Genomic DNA, 25,057 nt, shown 5'->3' with positions numbered 1-25,057 from the left:
AACAAAAACAGAAAAAAAAAATAACAGGAAAAAAAAACGAAAACAAAAAAAAAAAAGAAAAAAAAAAAATACCCATACCCGCCCTACCCGTACCCGGACTGCCCTACCCGTCAAGGGTACACGGGTATGGGTATAGGACGGGTAGAGTATGGTTTTTGAAAAAAATACCCGACATACCCATACCCGTATACCCTAGTACCCGTCATACCCGTACCCGAGACGTACCCGTACCCGTGCCCGGATACCCGGGGTACCCATATCCGCCCGACCATTAATACACTATATACAGACGCACAAATAGACGAGCTGCTGCTTTGGTTTTGTTCTTATAATTTTTCCGGTACTATGATAACATTTTTTGTATGCGCATAATTTGGTACTCTCCAGTGTCCAGTCTACACTGGACTGGAGACGTGATACGGATAACAATAATAATCTAATAAAAACGTGGAGCCTGGGTTGGAGCGAAAGAAAGTAGGAGAGCGGGAATCTCAGCCATGGCCGTCTCCTTCTCTCCTCACTCTTCACCGGGTTTCATGTCACCCAAGTCGAAGCCATTACGACCTCAGTGCCTTCATCTCCTCTCAGCAACTCTCTCTTTCAATTCCTCGATTCCACCTCTCTTCTCCACCAATCGCATCCGTTATCACCGCCTCTGCGCTCAAGAGAAATCCAGCGACTCATCCGCCACCACCTCTGAGAAAATTTTACTAGACGACCAATCTGAACTTCAGACTCAAGTGCAAACTCAATCTGAGGAGAAAGAGGCGGATTCTTCCACTGATGTGGCATCGGAGCTAAAGCACATGATGAGAGAAAGGAAGGAGAGAGAACAACAACAAGGAGATAATTTGTTGATAGGGGTTAAACAGGAGGTGAAAGGGATTGAATGGCTTAATTTGGGGAAGGTGGTGGGGACCACTGGGATTGTATTGGCCGTAATTGCGGGGTCCACAGCGGCCTTGTTGTCAGTAAATGGGATTCTGGCTGAGCTCTCAGATCGGTTGTTTGATGGAAAGATAAAAATACAGGATTTCTTCTGATCAAGTATTCCTTGATGATTTTGTTAGTTCATGGAAAGGTCCTTTTCCATTGTTACTGTTGCTGGGCATTGCTTTGTTATTTAAAAATGCTGTTTCATATTATCTCAGTATTCCTTTCTGTAGAAAAGCAATCCTTCTCATCAATATTTTATTTTTTTTCTAGGAAAAGAAACATATAATGCTATTTCTCTGAAAAATGCTCTCTAATTGTACATTTGAGACTTGGTTTTAATTGATAAATTATTTTAATATTCGGTTAGTGGATCCTAATTTGGTTTTGTTTGATAGTTAGCCTGAGGCATAGTTCTACGAACTATCGTACGTTTAGGCTAAATTGGTACTCTACTGGTTGCACCAGATTCACCCCTAATATGATATTTTCTTTTTGTTCCATCCAAAAGCAAATCAAATCATGCAGCTTGGACTATAATTCTAACAAAATGGACTGGCCAATCAAAAATAAATGAGCGGATTGAAGCCGTTTGCTTCTTTGAAACTGGTAAAAGTACCATTTAATCAATCAAATGATCAAATGATCAAATGGTTATGGCTTTCTATAAGCTTGAAAAGTATCTAAAAAAGAGGTAAGACGTTCTTAGTCACCAGCAATGTTATGATAATTTGCTGTCAGAAAATAGACACAGGCATTAAAGAAGTCTTGAAATTTGAGCATGGCGAGAGAAATAGGGAGGAGGTAGAGGACATGGTGGAATTTTTATAGAGTCAAAGTATTGGCTCAAAAGATTGTGGCGCTTTTCAATTCCCGAGTGGCAGGTGCCTCTAGTTCAGTGAAAAAAAGGATAGAATCAGCAGAAGGACCAGGTGAACTCATTATTTTTGTGATTTACAAAAAAATTACTAGCTTAGGTAGAGGCATTAGTAAAAGAAAAGTTTTCTTGGGTTTCTATTTCTGGAACAATTATGTTTGGTGTTTACAATTTCAGCTTCCTTGGAAAGATTTGAATTTATAAATTGATTGAGTTCTATTTTGGTTCTTAAATTATGCTATCTTTGAGTAATCATTGGACTTCAGGTAGGAAGACTTCATAGAAAAACAAATTATTTATCACCAAAAGAAGAAACTACTCTGATAGAATAGAAAGTAGGTTATTAAAAAGAAAACAGAAGTAAAAGCAAAAAGAAACCCAAAATATCTTGCATCATTGTTCAAAACTCTGGAGATCCTAAAATTAACAACCTTTGCCATGAGATTTGCAGCCATGAGATTTGCATTTAAAAGAATGTTGTTGGCTTTCACATCTCTATAGATAAGTGATGGATTTCACGCGTTATGCAAATACTTAAACCCTTCACGGTACTGTTTAGATAAAGAATTGATTTCTTTTTTTTAAAGAAGTAGCACAGTGCTACAAGCTTCATTGAACATAGAAACAGAAAAAAGACTCTTGTTTTAGAATTTAATTTTTTTGAAGGATAGAGGAAGGGACTAAAAGGAAGAGGAAATTATCGAGACTGTAACGAACTTCATCAATTTTGTACCTTCAAATTGAGGTATGAGATTTCACTTTCCTTTCCAATCAATTCCACAAACTAAAAGATTGCTACCGGAAAAACACCTGATACTACCACAACCAAAACTTAAATACTTAATTAAAAGATTGTATTAGCAAAAACACCTGATACTACCACAAATATGTCTTTGCTGATATATTCAAGAGGTAAACCATATAAATTTACTTTCGTACCCTTAGGGTAAACTATACAACAGCCATTCAATTAAAATTTATATGGATCATTAATTTTTTTTAATGTACTAGAGCAGGATCATTTTGTTAGGACCCACGTGGCAGCAGAAGCTCTGATACCAATTGTTAGGGTCAAGTGGATTCTAACAACTGGTATCAGAGCTTCTGCTGCTCCTACCATTTGGTATGAGAGCGGAAGCTCCCAAGTGGGATCCTAACAATTGGTATGAGAGCCAATGGTTCGGTGGGACAAGCTGATCGGAGCTTCCGCTGCCACGTGTAATCCTAACACATTTGTCATTATGGATGAATAATATGATGGTGGTGTTGTTGGTGGGCAGAGTGGCAAAATATATGGGGCCAGGTGGTGGAGGTGGCCTGAGGATCTGATTTGCTATATTTTTGGTAATAATAACTGAATGATTTGTTAATTCACTTGCTTAATAAAATGTCACAAGCACTCAATTTCATTAATTAACAATGTGAATAAAGAAAAAATTACAATGCGATTAAAAAAAAATTGTTCCTAAACAAGCACTAAGCAAATTTGCTCTGAAATCAGACCTAAAAATTATATTGCTGTTCTTTTTCACCTTAGCATGAAATTAATCAAGTAGGTTGTGACATATTATTCCTTTGAGGATTGCTCACTTCTGGGGTATTTGGATAGTTTCCCATATGATTATTTGGTTGATGGGTTTCTGGACTACTTGCATAGTTTCCCATATAATTATGTGCTAGAGGGGCTTCTGGATTACTTGCAAAATTTGCCATATTATTATTTGCTGGAGGTGTCAGTCCGTAGCTTCCATTTGGTTTTGGTATGTTATTTAATTGATTATCTGTAAAAAAATAAAATAATCAAAGTTATATTTTTCCAGCTTTAATTTGAAAAATATATAAAATGATACAACTATATTTTAGGATAAAATTAATGAAAGGAAGATATGAACTCTATTTAAGCTAAGAAAATCAGTCCCTGGCAGAGCCTCACTGGTACTGGTTTGAACCACCTAGAATATTCTGGTGAACTGTTGAACAGTACCAAATTCTAAGTTATTCCTTTTAAACAATATCCCATCTTCATTTAGAATGATTTGTGCAAATATGAGGCCTTAAAACACCCACAATCAACTGCTTTATCTGATAATTAAGAACCAGTGATTTTATTTATCTCGTAAGAAAATAAAAAAGCAGAAAAGGCAGCACTTACATCTCCGCCTGTTCATCAAACACAGAATCGTTACGAAGGCAGATATAATGAGAAGCAGCAGCACCACCCCAGCGATCGCTACTATAATTACAGGAAATTTCTTTTTCGTACTCGACCTAGTATAATCTGTATGTGGAGAGGGGTTTGGAGTTCCATATTGAAACCTACGTAAAAAAGAGAGATTGAAAAGGTCAACAGAAATTTGGAATTATGAATAGCTCAATCCTAATGAGTTCTTAAAAATTAAGGCACTCCAGTTATTATGCAAGTACTGCTAATGGATAAAGTTTTCATCTGCTGGTGTCTTTTTCTCTTTCTTACACGGTTTGTTTTGTACTTTTCCTAATTGTTGGCTCAAAATAGGCCTAGTCTGATTTTTATTTGGCTAGCAAACGAGCACCAGCACGTGTATACAAAGGGAGATATAGAGATGAGAAAGAAGAAAGTAAAAGGAAATGGTGGATTTTGGATCCAGGTTCCACAACCCAATATGGGTTCATATTACAGTAAGCATTGTAAAACAGTTACGAGGAGAGTTCAAATGCCTCCATTTTTTGTGCCTTCACCATGTTTTCATTTTTTAAAACTTTAAAAACTCAAAATTTAAAACTTAAAAGTCAAAACAAAACCATTAGATGTGATCTATGTTATTTTATCTAGGTGCTCATAAAAAATTATCACATTTCAATTTTATTTTTATGTGAATCAATAAGTAGAAAAATCAACATCTAGAAATTTATCCATATTAGTATGTTTTTCACAAGCTCTTGAACCCTCCTCAACAGTTATATAGCTGTTACATAGGTTCTGTTACAAGTGTTAGTTAGTCAAAGTGAGTGTAATTGTCTCTTGACTGTATAGCGTTACATTAGAGTGCAGCTCTACATATACACTATGTAATTCATTGATTTTGGGTAATGAAAGAATTTATTCACAGTATTCTTCTTCCTCTCTCTGTTTCTCTTTCTCTGTCTTACATTTCACAGTTCATCTATTTTACTAGCTGTTATATTATATAGTAATGACCTTCAAACAAAAAATGTCCAGCTATATATTTTAGTGTACAAAATAAAGTAGCATCTAAAACAATAAAACATACTTGAAGGTTAGAACCCCATCTCGGTACTTCTTTTGAAGACTCGGAGGAAGGGTGGTTGAAATTTTGCTATTTCCTGTTATGTCCTTGAAAGTTTCAGAAAATTATAATCCAATTGATGAAGTCATTGTTTGTTATCAAAAGAAATATTAATTTGGAAACCTACAGATATGTAAGAGCTGTTAATTGTTCCAGAGAAGTAGGAAGAGCCCCAGACAAGTCATTATAAGATAAGTCCCTGAAAAAAAAAAAAAATCAATCAACAGCAACAAAAAACTGAATTTCACCAATGTAGGAAAGAAATTGCAATTGCGAAATTTATTTAACAGCACAAAAATGAAGATATTACATACTACCAACTTAAACTGTGTTTTGATGGGGATCAATGCAAAAATAAGGATTTCATTCAAAGGTAAAAGCAACGTACAATGACTTCAGAGCACTTAGATCTCCAAAAGCTGATATAATGGAACCAGTCAGTCCACTGTATGATAGGTTTCTGGAATAGAAATTATTTACAAATCAGTTTTAATAGCTTTTCTCTTTTTAAGAAATAAAATATATGGAAGTCTTCAAATACTCACAAGGCTGTGATCCTCGGATTTTTGCTGGAATCAGAGGTGCAATTGACACCTGTCCAGGAGAAGTCTGTAGGAACACAAGGGTCACCACTCCAGCCTTTGTTTACCCGGTAGTTATTCTTAATGGAAGCAGCTAACAGTCTTCCAACTCCAGTCTCTCAAAAATTTTCGGAGATTTTCAACTAATTCTGTAAACATCAATACTAAATCATGTAAACTAATTCAACAAATCCTGTAAACATAAAAACACGTGAAAGCTGTTAAAAACGCGTGATAGCTGTTGAAAACGCGTGACAGCTGTTGGGGACCACCTTCTGTGAACATACACATAATATCCTGTAAACATACACATATTATCCTGTAAACATACACATATTATCTTATAAACATAACATATAATTCTGTAAACATACATAGTGTACTTGAAATTATAGCAGTTGAAATTATGGCAGTTGTGGCAGTTAAAAACGCGTCAGAACTAAGCTAAAAAGGGAAAACTTTTATACACGGAAATTTTTGGAAGACTGTAATCCGGAGGACATTATCTTTTCTTATTCTTAATTGTTTCAATGGCGGAAACTGCGATTGAAATATATATATATACAATATGGTGTATCACTTTGAGATAACTAACCAATAAAAATGCGAAGTATGTTTGATAGTATCCTTCCAAGAGTAGAACTAGGGTGCTCTTAAGCTCACCAAAGTTTTGGTGAGCTTAACTCTAAAACTCATCAAATTGATTTCAAATGACGAATCCGAACCGTTGAAACCCACTTACCTTACGTGTGATGCATTTATATATGAAATTTTTAAACATTCGAATTAATTTAGTATAAAGTCAAGCGGTCAAAAAACGTTCAAAAAATGAATGCACTAAAATTAATTTATTAACCTTCTAATTTTGACCGCTTGACTTTATACTAAATTAATTCGAATGTTTAAAAGTTTCACATGTAGATGCATCACACGTAAGGTAGGCGGATTTCAACGATTCGGATTCGTCATTTGAAATCGATTTGATGAGTTTTAGAGTTAAGCTCACCAAAACTTTGGTGAGCTTAAGAACTCCCTAGTTCTACTCATCCTTCCAATATATTTATATATATTTAAAGAGTAGAACTAAGGTGTTCCTAAATTTATCAAGTCTTTTTGTGAACTTAACTCTAAAACCTATTAGATTGGCTTCAAACGATGAATTCAAATTATTGAAATATTTCTATTTTACTAGTGATGCATCTAAATGTGAAAATTTTAAACTTTCAAATTAATTTAGTATGAAGTTAAGTGATCAAAATTAGAAGGTTTATAAATTAATTTTAATGCATTTATTTTTTGGACACCTTTTGACCACTTGACTCTATACAAAATTAATTTCAAATTTAAAAATTTTCGCATGTAGACGCATCAATAGTAAGGTAGAAGGATTTCAACGGTTTGAATTCGTTGTCTGAAGCCAATACGATATGTTTTAGAATTGAGTTCCCAAAAGAGTTTGGTGAACTTGAGAACACCCAAGTTCTACTCATATTTAAAATATGAGGAGGAATCAAGTTACAAATTTTTTTGAGTTACAACAAGTTATCACAATCATTTTCTACATTTTTAAAGTCCAAATCGTCGATCCAAACCATTCAACATAATCTCCACAATAAAATGTGCTTCCATATCAAATTTTACATTTTTTGAAATATTTTTACTATTTATTAAGGGTACAAAATTCAATGGTCTGAATTTGACTAGTTTTTGTACCCATCTTAATAAATAGTAACAAAATTCCAAAAAATGAAAAATTTGGTGTCCAAGCACATTTTATTGTGGAGATCACATCTAACGGTTTGGATCGAAGATTTGAACTTTGAAAATGTAAAAAATAATTGTGATAACTTGTTGTAACTCAAAATTTGTTGTAACTTGATCCCTCCTCTTAAAATATAACATTATTTGAAGGGTTTATTAAAGTACTAAACTAGGATTTTCACATTGAAGAGATCCAAGCAAATAATTACACAAATGATTCAGCAATGTACCTCGAATTAATGAGATTATGATCAAACTTACCATCTCCACTGTAGGTGAGAATTCCAGTGACAGGTTGAATGATATATAGCTCAAATGCATTCAATAGAGGCGGGAATATTGAGCGTGAAGAAGCCACAAGCGACATATGTAGTGTTACCGGTAAGACTAAGTGGTACCGATAGCGGAGAGGTGCCCGGTGTAATAGTAAACACTGGATCTCCATCAACAAACATATAGAATTCCCTAATAACTGTGCTAGCCTCAAGCCCTCAACCTCACAGAAATGAAGAATTATTAAATACACGGTGGATTCATTGCTGCTGCGCCATGGAATAGTGAGGGGTTGTTGGGTGCTTAAGGTTGTGACAGCAGTTTGCATCACGAAAGAGGGGACCGCATAGTCTGTTTTGGATTGCACGGGGGATCTAGTTGAGATCTCTTTCCATCCCTGTGGTGTGGTGGAAAGCCAAATTCTGTCGAACAAATCGTCAGGGTACCTATTTTAGTTGTTTATCAAGAGGGAGAAGAAGAATATGAGTGCTGCCATACATATTTAAGTATTTTCATTGACTTAATTTCTACTGATGTATATCATAATTACCTGATTTTCTTCTTTTGTAATCTCTATAAAACAGAATATGAATTTCATACGGTAAGCTTGTGTTTTCATTTTCTTCGAAGTCTGGACATTTTGGTACCCTTATTCACCTGCGATAGTCTAACTTTTAACTTATGGTATAAGATTTGACATTATATAAATCAGTGTTGTAAAAAACTTCTGTTTAGACTGATTAATCGGCTGATTAGTCGTTGGTGGTAATCAAACCGTCACGGATTTTAATCACTTGGCGGTACTCTCTGTTCGTCCGACAATCGCATACCGTTATTTACAACACTGATATAAATTAGTGATAGAGAGTACAAAAATTTCCTTAAGATGTGTTCCTGTAACAAAGGGCAACTATTAATTAGTTAATTAGTTAAAATGGAGTAAATAGCATGTTTACCTTACATATCCTTCTGCTCCTAAATCCAGCCTTGCAGCGGAAACCAATGAATGTGTAGAATTTGCAGCTGCATATATGCTCGTCGGCGGCCTCAATTCTAAACCAGAGATAAAAGGAGTGCCTTGATCCTTATTTATGAGGCAAACTTGTAGGTAGTTAGAAGAGGCTGTGGTGATAATCTCAGATATGAATATTTCATCTACCGAAGTTGCCTTAAATGTGTCCCAATGATTGACCCCCAATTGAATATCAAAGGTGGGGAGCTTATTTAAGCCATCATAGTCTCCATACATGAACATTGCTCTTACAAGGTATTTTGATCCTGCTGTTAAGGATTTTAAGGTGTAGCAATTTCGGGTTCCATTGGAAAAACTTCTTACAGTCAGAAGTTGGCTGATTAGGTCTTTTACAGCATACTTGGAAGCAATTTTGTTGTTCACTCCCATGTCGATGAATTGATCATCAGATACATAAGTCAATTTAGTAAAACCATCACTATAACTAGGATCTGTAAGTCCACAGTCAATGTTCATATAGCCTGTAAAGAGTAATTAAGAAACCGTAAATTCTTTTTAGCAACTTTTGTTTTTCAAAGAAAAGAAATAAACTGAGAAACCCATACATTATCCACACATTTTGATTTTTGCAGAAATTACTGCCATTATATTTTTACTGTCGTATTTTCCGAGCCAATAAATTATGTTCATTGAGAAACTACTTATTCATCAGCAACAAGCTAATATAGAACAAAATTCCTGTATTCCAAGTTGGAAAAATATGAACTAACTAATTTTAAATCTGAATTTTGATCAATAAAATAAATAACAATTATATTAAAAAATATAATCAAGAATATAATTAAAACTTTATTACCCGGAGCTGCAAAATGCGGACCTAAGGCAACTTCTCATCCTAAGCGCAGGAATAATCAGTTAAGCTTGCCCCAAGTTACGCCGGTATTCCCCTACCTGCGGGCGCAACCGTGGTAGAGGTTGATGTAGCTTCTTTCAACAATGATAGCAGAATAATATGTTTTCTATAAAGAAAATATTTGTTTGTGGGAGAATAGAAATTGAGTTTTATGAATTATAGAGCTAAGAGGAAGAGCTAAAGAATGTGAATTATTTGATGGATTATTAGATGATCTGATGATCTAATCTTCAAATATCATGTACTATTTAATTATAAGCAAATTTATGCATCCGTGACATTTATGTTTATATTCATTATATGTTTACCGTTTCAATATATTGAACAAAATAAACGGATCACGCATCAGCTCAAACTTCAAACGGAAAATTGATTAATTGTATATCAAAACTCAAACGTCAAAATGTAATTAATTGCATATGAAAGCTGGTGCATGATTAATTCATAAAGTTATTGTCTATAACAGAAAACAAATATTGAATATGTATTCGCAAGTAGCTCTATAATTTATAAAATTAAAACACATTAATATTAAAATAAATATTTGATATATAAATTTTGATTTTTAAAATAAATTTCTAACACAAGTTGCCAAAAAGCTCAGCTTAAACTTGGTTTGATCGATTAAATATTGCATTAAAACTGTCCATACATGTTTAAAAAAAGAAAGAAACTGAGATATAATGAGAGGAACAAATGTTAATTCATAGTAGTGATTGTAAAATTGTAATAATGCAGCAGATATACCTGTAGAATCAGGCTGCTGGCTATCAACCAGTGTAGCAAAGGCAAATATTACCAGGAGAACTAAGCACCATAAATCCAATCTTTTTGGGGTGGCTTCCATTTTTGTTCTCTCTTGAAGAGTTCTTGGAGAATTAAGGACCTCTTTTATAATGCAACCGCTTTATCAAGTCAAAGAATGTCCAATTTCTTTGAGAAAATAAAAGAATGTGCAAGTGGTTTAAGAAAATTTAATTTGAAATCCAACGGAACAATCAAGGAAGCACGTTTAAACAATAATTCTTCTTTGGTTGGATGTGCATCGTAGTATATATCCGGGCCTTGATTGGGCCTTAACTTCCTAGTCTTGAGGAAGAACTAGTTGTACCAAGAAAAGGTTTCAATAGAGATGGATATATACAACGATGCACATCCAACCAAAGAAGAATTATTGTTTAAACGTGCTCTCCTTCATTGTTCCATTGGATTTCAAATTAAAATTTCTTAAACCACTTGCACATTTTTTTTATTTTCTCAAAGAAATTGGACATTCTTTGACTTGATAAAGCGGTTGCATTATAAAAGAGGTCCTTAATTCTCCAAGAACGGGCCTTAGCGTAGTTGACTCAAAGAAGTTCATCCTGACTTCCTACTGTTGAGGAAGAACTAGTAGTACCAAGAAAAGGTTCGGATGGAAATATGTGTGGCAATTGGATGGGTCGAGTCGAATCAGACTTTGCCACCTGATACATGGTTGTACAGACCGGTTCAGCCCGTTTGTAATTAATACCATTTCATGGTGTTATATATCCTGGTGTTAGATTTGTTTTGGATGATAATTGTTTCAATATTTTGAGCTTTGGAAAAACATGTCTAATTGTCAAGCTTCTAAATAGCTAGCTATAGCGCCGCTATAGCGATTTTGGACCCAGAAAGCTAAGCTACGGGCTAAAACTGCGCTAATCAAGCTACGACCGCTATAGCGGTAATAGCGGTCCGCTATAGCGCGTAGCGGCAATAGCGGTCCGCTATAGCGCGTAGCGGCAATAGCGGCAATAGCGGTCCGCTATGCTACATGGGTTATGATTTTGCAATTTTTTTTTTCTGAAAACATGATTTTGCAATTTTAATGGGCCTTAATATCTAGATTGGTTTTTTTTTTTTACTTTATTAAGCTATATCAATACAATGGAACATGTGCGGGCTATACCGCTATATCAATTAAATTTTGTATCATGCATTAATATATGGTAGTGGTATATTTTGAATATAAAATATATCGATAGTTTTTTAATTAGAGATATTTTGAATGACAATTTGAACTTTGTATTGGTTTAATATGAATAATATTAGAACTTCTTATTAATTTGATATTTTTTTTCTTGATGAGACATTTTTACTAGGCAAAGCCTTCTATGGACATAAGGACCTATTTGTAAAATGAACATATTTTTATTTTTAAAGTTCAAACAGTCGATCCGAACCATTCATCTTGTTCTCCATATTAATATGTGCTTGGAGACCAAATTTTACATTTTTCTGATTTTTTTTACTATTTATTAAGATAGGTACAAAATTCAATGGTCTGAATTTGATATTTTTTATACCCATCTTAATAAATAGTAAATAAATTCAGAAAAATGTAAAATTTGGTCTCCAAAGATATATTAATATGGAGAACAAGATGAACGGTTCGGATCGGCTGTTTGAACTTTGAAAATAAAATTATATTCATTTTACAATTATAGGCCCTTATGTCCATAGAAGCATCACTCTTTTTACTATTAGTAGAAATATAAAATATAATTTTTGAAATAAAAAAACGCTATTTATAATAGCTTTCGCTATAGCTCCGCTATTCGCTAAAGCTTTTTTTTTTGTCTCCCCGCTACACCGCTATAAACGCTATTTAGAAGCTTGCTAATTGTATATTTCATTAGCTTGTTATAGATAATATTTTTTTTGTATTGAGTAAAGATTGGAAGTTAAGTCACATAATTTTTAATATCACATGATATTTTTATTTAGATTTTGAACTTATTTCATTCATAAATTGTATTGTTTTTGTCACTAAATCAAAATCTAATTCTCAAAAAATATATTAATATTAAATAGTTTGATGAGTTGACTTTAAACTTTATTCAAAAAAGAAATATGTGGTGCTCCTTATTTAGTTGTTGTTATTTTCTAATTTGTCCATCACCTATACTTGGTGGGGCCCCACAATACGTGGTGGTGGTGAAGTAGGGTGCAAAATTGTTGGGGTAATATTTTAGACTAGCAGGTACAATTTTAAAATTTTTAAATATCTAGAGACGATCTTACGATAGAACATGCAATCAAATCCACGCAGTTTATGGATCGTACCACACGCACGATCTAGCAAAGTGTTATAACACATACCTCTCCAATATTTGGAGGGAGACAGGTTGCCAACTCCTTAGTCACTTTTGATTAGTCGTCTCGCTAGTTTTCAAAATATGAAACCTCAAACTTCGCACACTAAGGTTTAGTCGAGAAGAAGAGGAGATCGAAAGCTAAGTCTACGGTCCTCTTTCCTTTCGAATCCTCGAGTCTTGTCTCACAACTTCAAACTATTTGAATCGCTCTAACGCAAGCTCGTTCAACATGCCTAAATGCTCAATCTTGTGATCTAATTGAAGAGAGAGAAAGTAGATCTTGTTAGAATGCATTGCTTAGCTTGGAGAAGGGGATAACATGTGTTTAGATAATATCAGTTTCAGATTTGAGCATTGTGATCATACCTCTCCAATTAATTAGAGAGACATAATAGTAACATGACTCAAAAGTGGTGTATGCACCATGAGTCCATTTTAAATCTAATTCAAATAGAATCTAACGTGGTCCACATGGTTCCTCATTGACCAAGTCATAGACTTGTCCTCCAAGCAAACTCCCATCTCTTCATAATGTTGACCAGGTCAACATAACTCTTATTCATTAGTCAATCCTGCAGTTGACCAAGTTTGTCTTTCGTCAACCTTCCTTCTTTTTGCCATATCTTGTGATTTACAAGTTTATTTCGCGCGTTCCACATTTCCACGCGATCCTTTACTAATCTTCTTTCATTTGGTACAATCTAATTGACTAAAATAACATGATTAGTTGTCTCCATTTCATGTTTAATCTAATTAAATATTTTCCCATTTAATCGAGTCATCCTCCGTACATCTAATGTACTAAATTGATTCGATTAATTTCATCACCTTTATTGTGTTGAATGAATGCTATATTATGTCTTACATAATTATGCACTACTAGATTCGATATATATTGTCCAGCAACACAATCATCAGTATCACAAACTTAGTGATATCTCAACTAGGATTTTGTAGGTGTGACCTACTTGAGCGCGTATTGTGTTTGCCATGGAATACTTGATCCACAAGTCATGAGAGGCATCTAGCATAATGTATCAAAACTTTCAATCAATACATATAAAAAAATAATGACTAATAAATGCATTAAAATTAACTTATAAATCTTCAATTTTTGATGGTTTACAATAAATTAATTCGAAAATTTATAAATTTTGTATTTTTGACCTCTTGAAATTTTTCTATGGCATAGATGGATCTGAAAATAAATTTCGGATTCAATCTTTAGGTCCCAAAAAAAAGAAATTTCCAATTCAAATATTATATTTGAATTTTTTTTTGTGATCCAAAGTGCCTTTAGTTAAATTTTTTTTTTTAGCCACTCTTTCTATTTTAAAAAAATTCTAGCCACTATTTCAAGAAATTTCAGCACTCTTATATTTCAAAAAAATTTAGTCATTATTTTGTTTTAAGAAAAACTCATTTACTGTTTCAGAAAAAAAAAACACACACACTTTGGATAAGAAAAAACAGTTTTAAAGTTTGAATTCTATACTTTTTCCGAATTCATATATGTCATCGAAAAAATCTGAGCACACTTTTTATTATTTAATAATAATTTTATAAATAAAAAATTCTCATTTTATTGACCATTTGACACGTCATTCTAACAAGGTAGGAATGAAATAGAAACCGAATCGTCTGCCCCCGGGGGGCAGGAAATTCCTGCCCCCAGAGTCTCTGCGGGGTGGGACCGGGGTGGAACCGGTTACTGTTTAAGGGTTTAACTATTGTTACTATTTTTAAATAGGCCCCACCCGTAGAGACTCTAGGGCAGGAATTTCCTACCCCCGGGAGGCAGACGATTCGGTCTCAATGAAATATGATGCTATTCAAAATTATTGCTACTTGTGCTCTTCTCTCTATCTCTCTTTTTTCTCTCTCCTCCTTTTTACAAGAGAAATATAGAGACAAAAATGGAGAGCATCATCCTGCTATTCTCTGTACAATAACAGCAAGATATCTGGTAAAAGTTGCCCTGGAATGACAGGCTGAGGACATAAAAAGGACTATAGCGCAAGTTGGGTCCATATTTCGGCTACTCTTTTTAAGAGACTGCAACTCACTTTTGGCATCATTTAGTGACATTATTTTTATTTGTAGCATTTAAAAATAAATTTTCAAAAAAGTAACACGCAATTAGAAAAAAACTCAAATTCTAGCATAAATGTGCTTCACTCACGGTTTAATTTAAGATTAAACATCGACATTTAGGAGAAAATATTGATGTTTAAGTGGATCACACACTGGATTTGTGCTTCACTCAGGATGAAACATAGAGACAGAAATTTCATGGATACTGTGCTACTTTTTTAATGTTTATTTTTAAAATGCTTACAAACAAAAAATCGGTCATTTAGTCACCACCACACCAGTCAGAGTGTGTATATATATATATATATATATCGGCCATTTAGTCAAGGAGATGACCGTTTGCCAATGGACATGAATTACGAAGACAAAAACCTTACTTTTTTGTTCTCTAATACTGAGTGTTTTTTTTTGGGTTTTTGTATTATGCTTGTGGTACTGTTGTTCTCTGTGTGGATGTTCGCTTGTGTTTGGTACATCTTGGTGCATGTAGACAATGGCCAATGGGTTAGTGGCTTATTATTTCTTTTTTGATGAACCGTTGCCAAAACGATAGTGTTGTGTATTAATTAATAATAGCTCTCTAATCTCTATAGAATCGGTGGCACACTAAGGCCACTTTTCTAAAAAAACAGAAGTGGATATCCGTTAACAACAGAATTAATTTGACAACCTTAACAACCGTAAAAACTAATTGCATGAAACATCAAATGACTTGAGTGTTTAATGGAACATCAAATGACTTCAGAATTGCATGAAAATTGATATACAGCCAATATATAAGGAACACAATATTTGGTTTTTTTTCTTCTTCAGTTTTTTGAGATATTTTTGCTTGATTTGAGAAGACGTTGTCAGAGAATCCAGTAAATAATTAAAGAATAAAAAAAAAATCATCACAGGAGGATAAACAATAATTTCAGTAAATTTGACACTGTTAGAAAAGAATTTCTACATGCAACTTGCTAGTTACAGTTATGATTTGCGCTCTTTCACATCAAGCAAAAGATTATTTACGACACAAATTTGAACATCATTTGACAATGGTTTTTTTTTTCTTTTTCCATTAAGAATGGAAATAAGGATACATAGTAATAAATATATCCGAAGCCTTCACTAAATTTTCTTCTAGATTAATAGGTACACATCCAATGAGTCATTAAGTGAATCAAGCTTGAGAATAATTCTGAAAATTCAATGAGGCAATTCATGAGCAGATATTGCTAATATAATAATATTTTTAAAAAAATTTAATCTAACATGATAATTTCTTTTTTAAATATATTGGAATTTTATTATTAACAATTTTTTTAATTTTCATGTTAGCAACATTATGAATTTGTATCATTGTTAATTGCTAATTCTACATTGAAATTTCAATTAATGTCTAATAATTCAATGTGACAATATTTAATTAATTCAAAAATAAAGATATTCTAAACTTTTGTGAGAACTGTATTAAACTTTTGATTTTTTTTCATGTGATGCTCTATAGATATTATTTTATAAAAATACTTCAAAAATATTAATGACAACGTTTTATGTCAGTGACAGGGATGTTGTCATTAATTGACAAACGTAAAGAAAAAAAAGTTGTTAAGTACAATTTGTTGGTAATGTTTCCAAATCTTGTTCGAAATTTAAATTTAGTTATTTTAAATGTTAAAAAGCCGAATAGAGTTTCTAGAAGAAATTAAGATAAAGAAAACTGGTCTAGTTTGTGACCAAACCGCACCGCTTTACAAGCCAATCCTCTTGCTTAGATTCCTCCAATTGTAGGAAATAAATCTGCTGTTATTCCGATCTCAACCATTCCAAATTTCTCATGCATGACTCTTAACAAAGAAACTTTTTCATTTACGAATCTCAACGAAGTTGAATGATAGAGATCGGAACAACAGGAACCTGTTATTCCATAGGAATTACAGAAGATTTATTTCCCAATTGTAACCGCACGCACCATATATTTTGTATCCGTTACAAGAACGAGCATTAAAGACTATTTTGTCACATCCATCGGATCTCCGCACCTAGTCTAGATATATTTTCATCACATTTTGCTTACGGTGTCGATCCGCAAAATAGAAAAATATAGAAAGAACATATATTTTCTCTATAAAAAGAACATTGATTGCTGCATCATATATTCACCATTCAGATCCAGAGCTCTAAGCACAATCTTATTCAGAGAAAATTACAACAAAAATGGCATCGACTTCTCTTCCTCTAAAAATCATGGAGACATCCCGGGTGGCTCCGCCACCTGGCACCACACCCAACTGTGCATCTCTCCCGTTCACCTTCTTCGACGTCTTCTGGATAATTCTACCTCCAGTTGAACGGCTTTTCTTCTATCCGTACTGCCACCCAACCACACATTTCCTGTCCTCGCTTCTCCCCTCCCTCAAGCGTTCTCTCTCACTCGCACTCGCAACATACTACCCCCTGGCCGGCAGTTACCGTCTAAAGCCTGGCACCGACAACAAGCTCGAGCATTACTATAATGAAGGTGATGCTGTGCCATTCACTGTGGCAGAGTGCGTTGATGGCCGGTTCGAAGATCTTGCCAGCGACCATGAACGTGATGTATCACAGCTAGATTGCCTAGTCCCGTTATTACTTAAATCGGGGGATGATCAGGAGTTGAAACCTGTTTTTGCCGTGCAGGTGACGGTCTTTCCAGACCAGGGCATAGTTATTGGGACATCGGTGAATCACACGGTGTGTGATGGATCGACCTCCATGCAATTCATGCACACCTGGGCTGAAACATGTTTGTCGGGTATCCTGTCGTCTTCTCGGGTTCCGGTTTTCGATCGATCACTAGTTTTCGATCCTTCTAACCTCTACTCTTTTTTCTACAGTGAAACTCAAGATATGCTTAAATCTGCTCCTAAAGGTGTCTTCAAGCCTCGTCTGGACCTCGTTGTCGCCACATTCACATTCAGACAATGGCATATCCAAAGGCTGAAGCAACTAGTTTCGACCAAGGCTGAGCAAAGAAAGATGGGCTCTTTCCATTGCTCGACAATAGTCGTTGCGTTTGCTTATATTTGGTCTTGCTTTGTTCAAGCAAAAGGCATCGACAGCAGCAAGAGAGCTTGTATAGGGATAGCAGCCGATGTCAGAGCAAGGATACAACCGCCAATCCCAGAAGAGTACTTTGGGAATTGTATCGCAATTTGCTTGGCCTCAGCCAATGTTGCCGACTTAATTCAGGATGACGGGATTGTAATGGCAGCTGAGGCCATTGGCAAAGCGGTTGCACAACCGAGCGAAAGGTTGAAAGTGGCACGTAATTGGATGCGAGAGTATGCGGCCTATGCAGGCGTGCCGGTTCTCACCGTAGCCGGGTCACCAAAGTTTAGAGCATATGATGTTGATTTTGGATTTGGGAGGCCGATGAAGGTGGAAATCATATCAGCGACAAAGACAGGCGCCATGTCGGTGGCAGAGAGCAGAGATGAGCAAGGCAGCGTTGAGATTGGTATTTCATTTCCAAAGGACGAGATGGATTGCTTCAAGAAGTGCTTCTCAGATGGCCTGAAGCTTCTTTCAGAATAAATGTGCAGTGTTCTAGCTTCTTTAAGTTTATTAATAATGCACTTTTGTTAATTTGTGTTGTTCTGTACTTTGTATGGGTTTTAAAAGGAGGAAGAGGTTGAATTTTCAGGCCAGATTGGCCTTTATTTTGGCAAATCCTTTTTATTGCATGTTATGGTATATTGACACTATTTTCTTAAATCAGATATCCTTTCTCCAAGAAAATTTAAAAAAAGAAAAATAAGAACAAAACCAAATAATTACTTATTTTCATGCTGGGGAGCCTTCTTTTAATGATTGAAGTTTGCATTGAAAGGTAATTTGGTAAATTGCGGAACCCCAATTTTCCTACATACCTCGAACAGAACACAAAAATGTGCATTCTGCATCTAACATTTTTATGCTTAATTTTTTTTTTTTTTTTGGTTTTTTTTTCTTTTTCTTTCTTTATGGTACGTATCGAGTTTTTTAAAAATAACCAAAACTATAAATATTTTATTAAAAATAACCAGTTTTCAGTCAGATTTTTAAAAACAACCAGGCCGCGGAAAAAATCCGCGCCCCGATTTTTTTTTTTTTTTAGAGTTTGGAGAAAGAAAATATCTATGGTTTGGTTTTTTTTTATAAACTCATTTTTTTATAATATATGTATAATATATGTAGGACGTGGCTACGGTGCTATGGGTAGCTAAGAGGCCTCCGTGCTACGGCTCGGATTTCGAGTTTTCAAAATTCTAACGGTCGATCCGAACCGTTCATCTTGTTCTCCATATTAATATATGCTTGGAGACCAAATTTTACATTTTTCTGAATTTTTTTACTATTTATTAAGCCACTTTGAAAACCCCTGATCCAACGGTGGCTTAACCCAACAGTAAAACCAGAAACTACCGTTGGATCAGCGGTTTTCAAAGTGGCTTAATAAATAGTAAACAAATTCAGAAAAATGTAAAATTTGGTCTCCAAGCACATATTAATATGGAGAACAAGATGAACGGTTCGGATCGACCGTTAGGATTTTGAAAACTCGAAATCCGAGCCGTAGCACGGAGGCCTCTTAGTTACCCGTAGCATATTAGCCAAAACCATATATGTATATGTATATATAGGAATATGCTAGCATGCTATGCATAGCATAGAGCCCCTCCATGCAACGCCTTGGATTTCGACTTTTCAAAATCCTAACAGTCGATTCGAACCATTCATCTTGTTCTCCATATTAATATGTGTTTGGGGCCAAATTTTACATTTTTTGGAATTTTTTTACTATTTCTTTAGATTTATTGAAAATATTTGTTTTCAGCAAATCTGAACCATAAAAAAACAGCGATTGAACTATGATTATGCGTGAGAGTGTGTGTGCGAGAGAGAGAGAGAGAGATCCAGCAAGTGACCTGAGCTAGAGATTGCTTTAGGGGGAGAGAGATTAGCATCCATTGCTCTCGTCTTTTCATCCTCATCTTCGCCAGTGATCAATAACATAGGGTTCGTCTGGAGCAAGAGAGATAGAAAAGCACAGTTTTCTCCATTGGAGGGAGAAGGTTTTCTTCATGGAAGAGAGGGAGAAGGTTTTCTCCATTGGAGGGCTTGTTCGGCACAAAAGAATTGTGGTTGAATAGAGATAGAGTGAGGAATTATGACTGAATAATAGCTGAATGTGAGTGGAATTGAATGAAATAGAAAAAAAGTGAAAATATAATGAAAATATGCAGTCAAATTCTTCTCTTTTACTAGAGGTGTCAATGGTACCTTTTTAGCCGTTTATCCAACCCGTATCGTATTCGATAAGGCGGATATGGGTAAGATTTTTTTTCGTTAGCTTGTTGGGTATGAGTAAAAAAAAAAATTCGTTAATCAAATGGATAAAGGTATGGGTAATGACTATTTTGTACCCGTTATTCTATAGGGTAACTATAAAATTTACATAGATATATATAATTCAATTTCCAACCCACTTAAATATATATATTCATGTTTTTAAATTTTCTTCATTTATAAAAAACAATTTAGTTGGAACTGATTGCACATTCATTTTTATTTTTTTATTAAAAATACAATTACATATTGTGAAATGAATGAGTTTTTGATATTTAATTTGTAAAATATAATAAAACTAATTATTATATTAGTATTATCTGTTATCACCCGCTACCGTTTCGTTACCCTATAATATTAACGGGTAAGGTTAGGGTAGGGTAAGGTAAAATTTTAATGGGTATGGGTAGAGTATGAGTAAAGTCAATTTTAATAGGTATGAGTAGAGTATGAAAATGTCTCCACCCGATCCGTACTGTACCCATTGACACCCCTATCTTTTACACTCTAGTATCTCTATTTCATCTCACTATTCTAGATAAAAGTGAAATCGAAAAAGAGTGACTTTTTTACATGTTAAAATTAGTTCAATTCCACTATTTCAAATGTATCGAACATAATGAAATTATATGAAATAGAAGTCTCTTTTATTTTCCACTATTCCATGCATTTGCCGAACGGCTCCTTTAGTGAAGGAGACGCGCACGATTCTTAATATAGATCAGACCAACTTGGGGTTATTGACACTTCAACGCAAATGCTAACGTTAACAGCCACTCACAGGGAAAAGCAACTAACCCGCATTAGTACAAAAGGCTTTACTAGATCAGTTATTTGGTTAATGGGCCTTGGCCCTTGGATCAGTTCTCTAAATATATATTAGACTTAACAAAGAGACTTTTTATTCTATTTATTAATTTGACATGGTAATTTTTAAAAAAAAATATCAGAATGTATGAGAATTTCCCGATTCCCTTGCTTAGATTCCTCCAACTGTAACCGCGCGCACCATATATTTTGTTGCTGTTTCCGGACCATAAAACAGATGGCGTGCTGATTTTACACAACTATTTTTCTTTATTAAGACAGCAGTTTTAAAAGTTTCAAGTATGGAGATAATTTTGTCTCTACTTCATCGTTACTATAGTTTAGCTTATTTAATTATGCAATCAACACTTTATTTATTTTAATAATAATTCACTTTATTTATTTTAATAATTATAATTCACTTTATTTTAAAATCAAAACATCTCGTTCTAAATACATTTATTTTCTAAAGAACAGAAAACACAAATTAAAACTCATATAAATAACGAGATGAAAAATTAATTTACCAATTAACAAAAAAAACTTATAATTAAATTAACAGATAATAAACTGTAGATTGTATTAATTGAATTATCAGATTTAAAGATAAAATTACCCAAGTATTTAATTAAAGTATATAATTTGCAATTAACAAAAAATACTATCAATATAATTTTCAATCAATTGAGTAACATAATTAAAAGTAGGAACTAATTACATGTAAAAAAAAATCTAAGTGGCAATTGAAATATATTATTTCAAAATTTGGTTGAATAACATGCTAAATAATTTTTGCTTCTTTTCATAGTATAGTATACAATTTCTTTTACCAAAAAAGATAATATGAATGAAGGATGAAAAATTTAGAAGATTGTTAATTAAAAAATAAGAAAGAAATGACAGCTTGATTGAGAAACAAATTTAGGGGTAAACTTGTCTATTAATTAAAATTTGTAAAACTTATCTGCACCCAGTTTACAAAGACCATTTAGTCACATAAATCTCCGCATATATTATCTCATTTTGCTTCCGGTGTTCATCAGCAAAGTAGAAAAAGATATAGAAATAACATATATTTTTTTCTATAAAAAGAACTTTGCTGCATCACATATTCATCATTCAGAACCAAAGCTCCAAGCGAAATCTCTTCCATCAGACTATTAATTTCTTGATTTATCAAGGAAAAACTTAGAAAAAAAATGGCATCGATTTCTCTTCCTCTAAATATTATGGAGACATCCCGGGTGGCTCCACAGCCAGGCACCACAACTAACCGTGCACCTCTCCCGTTCACCTTCTTCGACGTCTTCTGGATAAATCTACCTCCAGTCGACCGGCTCTTCTTCTATCCATACCGCCACCCCACTGCACATTTCATATCCTCTCATCTCCCCTCCCTCAAGCATTCTCTCTCGCTCGCACTGGCAACATACCCCCTGGCTGGCGGTTACCATCTAAAGCCCGGCACTGATGGTGAACTTGAGCATTACTATAAAGAAGGTGACACTGTGTCTTTTACCGTGGCAGAGTGTGTTGATGGCCAGTTCGAAGATCTTGCAAGCAACCATGAACGTGATGTATCACAGCTAGATTGTTTAGTCCCGCTATTACCTAAATCGGGGGATGATGAAGAGTTGAAACCTGTTTTCGCCGTGCAGGTGACGGTCTTTCCCGAGCAGGGTATAGTTATTGGGACATCGTTGCATCACACGGTGTGTGATGGATCGACCTCCATGCAATTCATGCACACCTGGGCTGAGACATGCTTGTCAGGTGTCCTGTCGTCTTCTCGGGTTCCAGTTTTCGATCGATCATTAGTTTCCGATCCTTCTAACCTCTACTCCTTTTTCTACAATGAAACTCAAAAAATGCTTAAATCTGCTCCTAAACGTGTCTTCAAGCCTCGTTCTGACCTCGTTGTCGCCACATTCACATTCAGACAATGGCATATCCAAGGGCTGAAGCAACTAGTTTCAACCAAGGCTGAGCAAAGAAAGATGAGCTCTTTCCATTGCTCAACAATAGTCATAGCGTTCGCTTATATCTGGTCTTGCTTTGTTCAAGCAAAAGGCATCGACAGCAGCAAGAGAGCTTGTATCGGGATAGCGGCCGATGTCAGAGCAAGGATACAACCGCCAATCCCAGTAGAGTACTTTGGGAATTGTATCGTAATTTGCTTGGCCTCAGCCAATGTCGCCGACTTAATTCAGAATGACGGGATTGTAATGGCAGCTAAAGCCATCAGCAAAGCAGTTGCACAACCGAGCGAAAGGTTGAAATCGGCACGTAATTGGATGCAAGAGTATGCTCCCTTTGCAGGCGTGCCAGTTCTCACCGTAGCCGGGTCACCAAAGTTTAGAGCATATGATATTGACTTTGGATTTGGGAGGCCAACGAAGGTGGAAATCATATCGGCGACAAAGGCAGGCGCCATGTCAGTGGCAGAGAGCAGAGATGAGGAAGGCGGCGTTGAGATTGGTATTGCATTTCCAAAGGACGAGATGGATTGCTTCAGGAAGTGCTTCTCAAATGGCCTCAAGCTCGTTTCTGAATAAATGTGAAGTTTATTAATGCTCTTTTGTTAATTTGTGTTGTTTGTATGGGTTTTTAAAGGAGGAAAAGGTTGAATTTTAGGCCAGATTGGCCTTTACTTTAGCAAATCCTTTTTATTCCTTCTTGGTATGGTATATTTACACTATAATCTTAAATCAACTATCCTTTCTCCAAGAAAATTAAAAAAAGAAACAATTAGAACAAAACCCAAATAATTACTTGTGTTCATGCTGGGGAGCATTTCTTTTAATGATTGAAGTTTCAATTGAAGGGTAATTTGGTAAATTGCGTAGTGCTTTGTGGAAAAATGTGGAACCACAATTTTCCTGCATACCTTGAACAGAAAACAAAAATGTGTATTCTGCAATCTGTATGACTGTATCTAACATTTTTATTTTTATTATTAATTTTTTTTTTGGGTTTTTTCTTTTTCTTTCTGGTATTTGCCTTAGTTTTCCAGTTCAAGGGTCCCCCTCCTGTACTGTACGAAACAATGAATTGAAATCTATGTTTCCTTAGTACTTCTTTGCGACTTCAGTACCCAACTGTGACACAATTGTTAGTCTAATAATTGGATTACAATTTGAACTGCGATTATGCGTGAGTGTGTGTGCGCGCGCGCTAGAGAGAGATCCAGTAAGTGACCTGAGAGATTGATTTAGGCGGCGAGCGATCAACATCCATTGCTCTCGTCTTTTCATCCTCGTCGTCTCAGTGATCAACGACATAAGGTTTTTCACCAGAAGCAACCAGAGGAGCAGGAGAGATAGAGAAAGCACAGTGTTCTCCATTGGAGAGAGAAGGTTTCCTTCATGGAAGAGAGCGAACAGGCTTCTCTCTCTCTCTCTGGCGAAGGGGGCTCGCACGAATCTAAAGCAGATTGGCCAAGAGGGGTTGCACGAATCTGAAGGCCGATTGGATGGACTTTAGGTTATTAACACTTCAACGCAAATGATAACGTCAACTTATAGGGCTGGAAACGAATCAAACTTATACCATAGTTTGAATTAATTTCGAACTAAGTTTAATTTGAATTAATTTTGAATCAAATTTTTTATGAACTTAATTTTGAATCTTTTACGAACATTTTTACAACAAGGAAGAGTGATCACAGTCACCGAAAGCGAGATGTGAAAGTCGTCTAGAGTTTTAGAACTTAGAACGAGGGTTACAACTTACGAGTTATGACTTATGGCTAGACGGCCTTATATTTTAACTTTTAAGTCATCATCGAACATAAGTCATGAGCAGAAATCAACGGTTCACGTTACTTTGAATTTCGAACTATAATAGTTCATGAACCTATTTTGAATAAACCAGGTCCAATTTGAATTTTGTTTGAATTAATTTCAAACTATTTCGAATCGAATTTTTTATAAAAAATTTCGAATAATCTCAAATCGAATCGTGAACTACGATTTTTTTGTGCAGCCCTAACGTTAACACAACCCAATGTTATCATAACCAGATGGGACAGAGTGGTTCAACCGAAAAACCGGACCAGTTATCTGTCCGATTCGGTTCTTTA

At 34.9% G+C, this 25,057-nt stretch overlaps 4 protein-coding genes across 4 annotated transcripts; 3 read left to right on the top strand and 1 right to left on the bottom strand.

The window, feature by feature from the left end:
• The first annotated feature begins 428 nt into the window (after positions 1 to 428).
• Positions 429 to 1,302, top strand: LOC144560423 (uncharacterized). The gene has a single exon (XM_078309618.1). It carries the CDS (start codon positions 498 to 500, stop codon positions 1,041 to 1,043), a length of 546 nt encoding a protein of 181 aa, XP_078165744.1. The 5' UTR covers positions 429 to 497; the 3' UTR covers positions 1,044 to 1,302.
• A 7,362-nt stretch (positions 1,303 to 8,664) lies between these two features.
• On the bottom strand, positions 8,665 to 10,445 carry LOC144560284 (putative leucine-rich repeat receptor-like serine/threonine-protein kinase At2g19230). The gene is made up of 2 exons (XM_078309449.1): positions 10,346 to 10,445; positions 8,665 to 9,206 (listed from the first exon to the last, which is right to left on the bottom strand). Exons 1-2 carry the CDS (start codon positions 10,443 to 10,445, stop codon positions 8,665 to 8,667), a joined length of 642 nt encoding a protein of 213 aa, XP_078165575.1.
• A 6,571-nt stretch (positions 10,446 to 17,016) lies between these two features.
• On the top strand, positions 17,017 to 18,665 carry LOC144560283 (anthocyanin 5-aromatic acyltransferase-like). The gene has a single exon (XM_078309448.1). It carries the CDS (start codon positions 17,017 to 17,019, stop codon positions 18,373 to 18,375), a length of 1,359 nt encoding a protein of 452 aa, XP_078165574.1. The 3' UTR covers positions 18,376 to 18,665.
• A 3,351-nt stretch (positions 18,666 to 22,016) lies between these two features.
• Positions 22,017 to 23,688, top strand: LOC144561003 (phenolic glucoside malonyltransferase 2-like). The gene has a single exon (XM_078310224.1). It carries the CDS (start codon positions 22,176 to 22,178, stop codon positions 23,529 to 23,531), a length of 1,356 nt encoding a protein of 451 aa, XP_078166350.1. The 5' UTR covers positions 22,017 to 22,175; the 3' UTR covers positions 23,532 to 23,688.
• Positions 23,689 to 25,057: the final 1,369 nt, after the last annotated feature.

This window comes from Carex rostrata, chromosome 10, assembly GCF_964058835.1.
Source record: "Carex rostrata chromosome 10, lpCarRost1.2, whole genome shotgun sequence".
NCBI classification, from domain to species: Eukaryota; Viridiplantae; Streptophyta; class Magnoliopsida; order Poales; family Cyperaceae; genus Carex; species Carex rostrata.
Note: the sequence above shows the minus strand (reverse complement) of the source record. Positions and strands in the feature narration are given on the sequence as shown.